This window comes from Parasteatoda tepidariorum, chromosome 2 (assembly GCF_043381705.1).
Source record: "Parasteatoda tepidariorum isolate YZ-2023 chromosome 2, CAS_Ptep_4.0, whole genome shotgun sequence".
Classification (NCBI taxonomy): Eukaryota; Metazoa; Arthropoda; class Arachnida; order Araneae; family Theridiidae; genus Parasteatoda; species Parasteatoda tepidariorum.
In genome coordinates, this window is record NC_092205.1 from 104,182,373 (window position 1) to 104,189,496 (window position 7,124).

A 7,124-nucleotide genomic window follows, 5' to 3' on the forward strand; every position below is an offset into this window, starting at 1 on the left:
TCAGTTGGTCTCCTTTCAGACACATTAGTTTTTAATTTGCATATTAATTTATTGTTGTGTAAATAGAGTAAAATACGAAAAAATACATTATGGCGAAATGGTAATAGGTTAATTCTTGTATATATATTGGTAGTAGTTACACTTGAATTATTTATATTTAGAGAATTAATAATCTTGAAGCATTTATTCTGAACTGAGATTAAGGGAAGTAAATTAGTTTTATATTCACCGCCATATATTATCGCACCATAATTAATTAAAGAATAAAACCAGGAGTAATAGAGTGCTTTCACAAAATTAAAATGAATTTTATTCTTAAGGTGATAAAATTTAACTAAAACGAAACGCAATTTTTTAACTAAATTGTTAATATGTGTTTTCCATTTTAAATTAGAATCGATATATAGTCCTAAATATTTGATATTATTTACAGATTGTAGAATATAGCATTGACAATTTTCATTAGTACTTTTGCAGGAGAGAGAGTGAAATTTTAAATTTAAGTTAAATTCTGATTTTCTTAAACAGAAATAAATATATTTAGTTTTATTTAGATTTAAATTTAAGTCATTTACTGTAAACCATTTTGAAATTACGCGTAAATCAGATTCAATTCGAAAAATTAGTTGATTTAAACCAGTGCAAAAATACAAAATTACGGAATTATCAGCATATGTTATTATCTTACCAAAAAAGTTTGAGTTGACAAAAGTCATTGATGAATATAATAAGCAATAAGGGTCCTAGAATAGATCCTTGAGGAACACCACGGTTTGAGAAAATAAAATTACTAAAATTACTTTGGATTTTAACTCTATGTTCTCTGTTTAAAAGATATTAAATAATCCAATTTAAAATAATTCCTCTGGAACCAGCAAATTCTAATTTTTCGATTAAAAGATTTTGATTGACATTATCGAAAGCTTTTGATATATCAAGAAATATAGCTACTGTTACCTTATTTTCAGCAATACTGTTATGAATAAATTTTGAAAATTCCAAAAGAGCTTTTTCTGTACTTTTGCCTTTAATAAATCCATGTAGATTTTCATAGAGAAAATTCGCATATTTTAAATAATTGTACATTTTATTAGCTAGAGCTTTTTCAATGATTTTGGAAAAAACAGGTAATATTGAAATTGGTCTATAGTTTGATAAGCAATTTTTATCGCCGGCTTTAAAAATAGGAGTTATGGTTACTCTTTTTAAAGAAGTTGGAAAAATGGATGACTTGATTGAGGTATTGATGAAATTAGTTATAAAATTTATATTATTGAGAGCAAATAGTTTAATTAATGTTACATTAATACCGTCATAGTCAAAGGACTTTTTATTAGAAAGAGAATTTATTAAGTAAAGTACATCACAATCATTCAATTCTAGGAAAACAAACGAAGTTAAACTTGGTGAAATACATATTTGAAAACTGTTTGAATTTGGGTTTGAAGTACTGTCAGCATTTGCAAATGATTTATTGAATTGATCAGAAGATTCATAGTCGTTTAAAATTTCAGGTAAAGTAGGTGATTTGCTCTGATTACCAATGATACTATTTACAAGATCCCATTTTTGTTTATTTGAATCAAAATTTAAAAATTTGATTTTGAAATATTCTGATTTTGCTGTTTTAATTAAGTTCTTAAGCTCAGAAACTATAGTGTTGTATGCTGTTTAGTAAATAATATCCCATGGATATTTTCTAGTTTTTAACTGTTTTTCCTTTCTTCGAATTAAAATCAAGATATTACTAGTCCTCCAGTTATTTTTGGCTCTTTTGCTTGATTTATGCATATATTTAAAATTATTTTTTAAATTATTAAGTTTGAAAACAAAACTTCGATGTTGTTGATCAAGAGAATCTTGAGGATTGTAATTAAATTTGTAATTTGACAGATAATTATAGAGCTTATTATAGTTGATTGAAATTTTATTTTCAGTTTCCTTAATTTTATTCACCTCATCCTTATAAACACTGTAAAAGGTTGGATAGTGATCGCTTAGGTCACTTATGAATATTCCAGACTTGACTGAAAATTTATTTGTTTTTACGAAGACATGACCAATGCAAGTTGGCGAGGATTTTATTCTAGTTGGTTTGTTTATGTAATCTTTAAATCCAAATTGGCATAATAAATTAATATATTCATGAGTAATAAAATCATCACTCAGAATATCAATATTTATATCACACATCAATATTATATTAGGATATTTAAGCTTTAAGATTATTACTTTAAGTTCAGTATTAAAAAAATCAACACTAAAATCATAAGATCTATATAAAGATAGAAATAATAAAATTAAAGATTTGCAATAAAGTAATATAGTATTTAAAAGTTAAATTATCACAATGCGTGGTGTGTTTGTCAGGGAAGTCTATATACACCGATTTGTGCTAATTTTTCATACTGTTCTATTTTTTCCTGTTATCTATGATTTTTTAATAAACTCACGTAGAACAGATTATTTTAAATAAGTCAAAAACAATTTTCAACTTCATATAATACATTTAAAAAAAATTTTTTTTTTAATTTGGAATGCTTACTTTTTATTTACTTCAAATAAATGTGTGTCATTATCCAACTTTTTTTGACATCTTAATCTTATGGGGCACTTTTGATCGCCGTCCGCAATGAAACACGAGATTAAGTGACAAAAGATGGAACCAGGAGGTACTACTATAATTTTTCAAGATTTTCTTTGCTTTTTTCTGGTACTTTCTAACAATACAATAATCAGAAGAAAAAAAATATTCAAATTCTGAAAACTGACCTTAATACCCTTGATTCCTCTCTCGCTTTATTTCTTTCTGTCCTGACTTTACTCCATTTTTCCCGCCAGTTTGCTGTACAATCTGACCACCAACGCATTGTTTTTTCCATCTGAGCAGCCCTAGCTCTGGCCTCTTCTAGCTCTCTTAGCCTCAATTCTTCTTTTGCATCCCATTCGTTGTCATAGTTATGGTGGTGATGGGATGAGAGCGAATGTTGGGATATATCATTCGGTATATCCTCCGCCCAATGTGACAAAGAACTGTGCCGTTTCACTGAGCTAGCCGTAGAACCAGCTTGAGACATCCCTGAAAACTCCTTATTTTTAATGCATGATTTTACCAAGAATAAAATTAGTATTTTTCAAGGAATTTTCTTTCAAGGAAACACAAATTTTTTAAAAACTAAACAAGTCAAAGTAAACACTGGATCTGATCAATGTATCCAAAGCATGAACTATTCAATAGCTGAGTCCGGCTTTTATGCAATTAAACTCCCCTCTACATAGAAATATTATTATTATAACTTTACAATAATTATATATTATCATTAATGAGACAAGCTAAATTATAATCAATAATTAGAGTTTTATATTTAAAGTAAAGATTTAAATAAATTGCATCTCATCATTAAAACTACTTCTTTCGACTATTCTAATTGTTTGTGGGCGTTAAGATAGCTCGGTTGGCAGGGTGCTGGACTCACGTTTGAATTCAGCTAGTCGAAGACACATAGTAAATGGTGACGGGTGCATGTTAAATATGTTGGGTCGTTCAAATTATAAGGCTGGAGTCGCGATGGCTCTGGGGATAGAGCGTTCGCCTCCCAATGAGGCGAACCGGGTTCGAATTCTGCATCCGGCTTACACAGATCACAGTGCTGATGTGAAATATCCTCAGTGGTAGACGGATCATGGATTAGAATCTCCTTGCCGCCAGGCTACCCGTGGGAGATTCTCGTGGTCTTCCTATCCATGTAACGCAAAAGCTGGTTAGTTTCATGAAAAAGTCCCCCACAAAGGCAAATTTTTCCCAATACTCGATCCAGGAGTCGCCTTGTCTTCTGGATTGGGTTCAAAATGACAAGGCTATGGAGTTAAACATCAGTAGTTGTAAACCCATTAAATTGGGTCGGCTGTTCAACGACGGTTATAAAATAAAATTATACGGATGGGGGTACTAGATTAGAGATGGATAGTTCTCTGGTTCAGGTCAAAATTACGATTTGTGGATGAATGAATAGATGTAGGTGAATTTTGGGCCACAGATGGCGCTACTGGAAAACAAAAACAATCGCACCTTTTGCCTTAATGGCCTATAACAAGAACAACAACAAATTATTTGTGAATATAGGACAAAATTAGGAAATTTCTTGGTGGTAACTTTTTTTCCACTGGCCATTTTTCTTGACAAAATTCTTAACGTAATTTTTTTTTTATTAATATTTAAAAAATATTGTGTTACATATACTATTTTTATAACACATTACATTTTATCAAAAGAAATAATTAAAAAAAGTAAAAATAGGTTCAACTTTAGACTTATTTATCTCATAATCAATTTAAAACTTCTGTATTAGAATGAAATATAATAACTAACTCTGGAAAATTAAGCCTCTTAATTAAACATAATATACCTATTAAGATTAGATTTTCTGCTATTGCTGCTCTCAGCTTTAATTATCTCATTATTCTTTCATTGTTCATTCTTTTTTTTCCCTTTTGTTTTTTAAAACTTTTTTTATAGATTGCACATGTTAAATTTTTAAAAAAAAACTTTTTCTTGGAAATTATTATTACATTTATTTGCCATTACCCTTGCTATGAGAGCGCCAAAGACGAAATACCGTACTTACCCTTTTTTTTACTTATTTCCGTTTCATCTTTCAGCAAAGAAACAAAGCAAACATCAGCCTAATTGCAGAGGATTTTCTTTTGGTCAATAATTAATTCTACTTTACGGCGGCCATTAAAAACAAAATTAGCCACATCTGAAAAGATGTTGAAATAAAGTGTCAATGCAAGAAAAGTAATTAAAGATTACAGCAGTGAAGAAATTAAATGCATTGAAAAAAATTAGGATTAAACTACATTGTGCCTAAATTTAGACTACTTGAAGATTCTTTATAGAAAATTCATTACCTTATAACTTGTCAAACATTCAATTGAAATATACACAGAAGTTATTAAAAATAAATGTTTTTTATGTGCATTTCCAGCAACTGAGGATAAATGACAAAAGAGGCATTGGTCCCCGCTTTATTTTAACTTTCCCCGTTGCAAGTGTGGACTGCTAATCCTAACTTTTATTTGAGAGCTTATTTCTTCTTATTGTTCAACAATTTGAATTAAAATTAATTCCTTTCACTCTCTTTCAATTGAAAGCAATAAGAAAAGGGTGGAAAAGGAGTAACTACTTGTACAGTAAGTGGGGGAAAAAAATTGTCATTAGGGGTCTGTTTAGGTTTTTCTGAGAGGTACCTATTTTGTGAAAATTAAAAAATCAACGCGAAAATATGAAAAAAAATACAGATTGATCGTTTCTTACGGGATACAAATATAAAATTTTAAGAAAAATTTTGTGAAACTACCGTTTTTCCTAAAGTTGAATTTGTGAAGGTCTCGCTAAACGGCAGTAAATTTGGCCTGCACAGACCCCTGGTCATGTTGCTCAAGCGAATTTCAAATATAAATTTAAAATTGACGAAGAAAATCGGCCATTAGTTGCAGTCTAGCGACATTTTCATATAATTCTGAAATCGAGAACTTGATCATTTTTTCAATTCCCAGACATTGCAATCGAAAATCTCCTGGTATAATGTTGTTTACTAGTTTAAGGCACCACATAGAGCATTATAAGCTTTCATCTTTTTCTGACCAACACAAACAGAATTTGTCTGAAATTTATCATCACTAAATATTTTGACCAGCTAGTATGTTTAAATTTTAAATGAAGTTCTGTGTTGGATGACAATATGAGTATTAATCGTTTTCTGAACAGCTCTTAAAAGAATTAACAGCTATTTAAACATCTAAGAAAGGTTAATGCCCATTAAATTTCAACCCCTTCCAACAAGTTCCAACTAGTGCCTGATGCTAATCCAATTTAATATCAATTTTTAAATAATGTGAAACAAATCAATAGCCATATAATCACAACTTTATTTATGGAAATATTAAGTAGGAACTCAAAGAAACTTACAGACATAAAACTAAAATAAGAATTTTAAAAACTATTTTTTAAAAAAATGTTTTATATTGGAAAAATGTTTTAATTTTCGACTAACTATAATGAGTATCAACTCTTGATTAACATAGAGCGTTTAATTTAAAGTAAAATGCTTCTACGACTGTCGAAGAAAAAAAAACATCACAGAAAGAGACCAACTCAAAAGGCATACTGGGATACTTCCATATCGTGATCTGTTGTGCCAATTATAATCGCCAAAGTGCTAAATAGATTTTAAACTTGAAAATTTAAAAAACAAACAAAAACATACAGATGTTTGACTGGGGGTCGCTATGAGTTATACTTTTAATTGGTACCTCTCTGTGATGTTCTATTTAGTTTCTCGCAGGATGCTGTCCGGAAGTTGCCAAGACTTGGCGATAATTCTGCAAGAGATCAGGATACTGAAATCTTCCTACTAAATCATCTACATTTTTTCTTTTTTTTAAATTTGCAAGTTTATAATCTATTTGGCACCTAAGTGATTACAGTTGGTGCTACAGATCACGATACCGAAATATCCCCCAGAGTTTTACAATATATTGCTTACCAATTAATAAACGCAGCAAATTTAAAACAGAAGTTGATTATCTCAAACAAAATTTAAATGATGATATTGCTTGCTTCAGCTATTTAAATTCAATTTTTTAATTGTGACGTCAAAGTAGACATATAAAAAAAGTCCATTCACTTAATTTTCAGCCAAAATATCGAAAAGGCTCTTAAGACGGAATCATAAAATCCATCTCGTTGTCAGTCTTTTTCAGCTGCCACTTTTTGGCGAAATATATCTGCTCTTGGCGAAAAAGTACGCGTCCTAAAAAATTAGAGCTCTTATTGTATATTTGCATTGTCTTATTTATATGTCTGACTTCGAAAAGCGCAATCCACACAATAAAAGACAAAAACAAACAACCCCAAAAAAATTTGTAAAAAGATCTTACTTCAAATCATTAAAAAACAAAGCCTCTTATTAATCTCTCCCCAACGTGACATGTAGAAAAATAATTTAAAAAAAGTAAAGTAAGTAAAAAGACATGATAAATTAGTATTAATTTGACAACAAACACAAACTTTACTATTATTATTTTTTTACTGTAAGTGTTTAGTTGTAATAGTTCTGACA

At 29.6% G+C, this 7,124-nt stretch overlaps 1 protein-coding gene across 4 annotated transcripts in view; it reads right to left on the minus strand.

Moving 5' to 3' along the window:
- LOC107442958 (coiled-coil domain-containing protein 102A) overlaps positions 1 to 7,106 on the minus strand; it is a gene marked incomplete at its 3' end in the record, with an annotated part of 26,988 nt that extends 19,882 nt beyond the window's left edge. The window contains 3 exon segments of one of the 4 annotated variants that reach the window (XM_043052867.2): positions 2,773 to 3,079; positions 4,626 to 4,760; positions 6,943 to 7,106. In XM_043052867.2, the coding sequence (XP_042908801.2) occupies positions 2,773 to 3,077 (305 nt within the window). 4 annotated transcript variants of the gene reach the window in all.
- Positions 7,107 to 7,124: the final 18 nt, after the last annotated feature.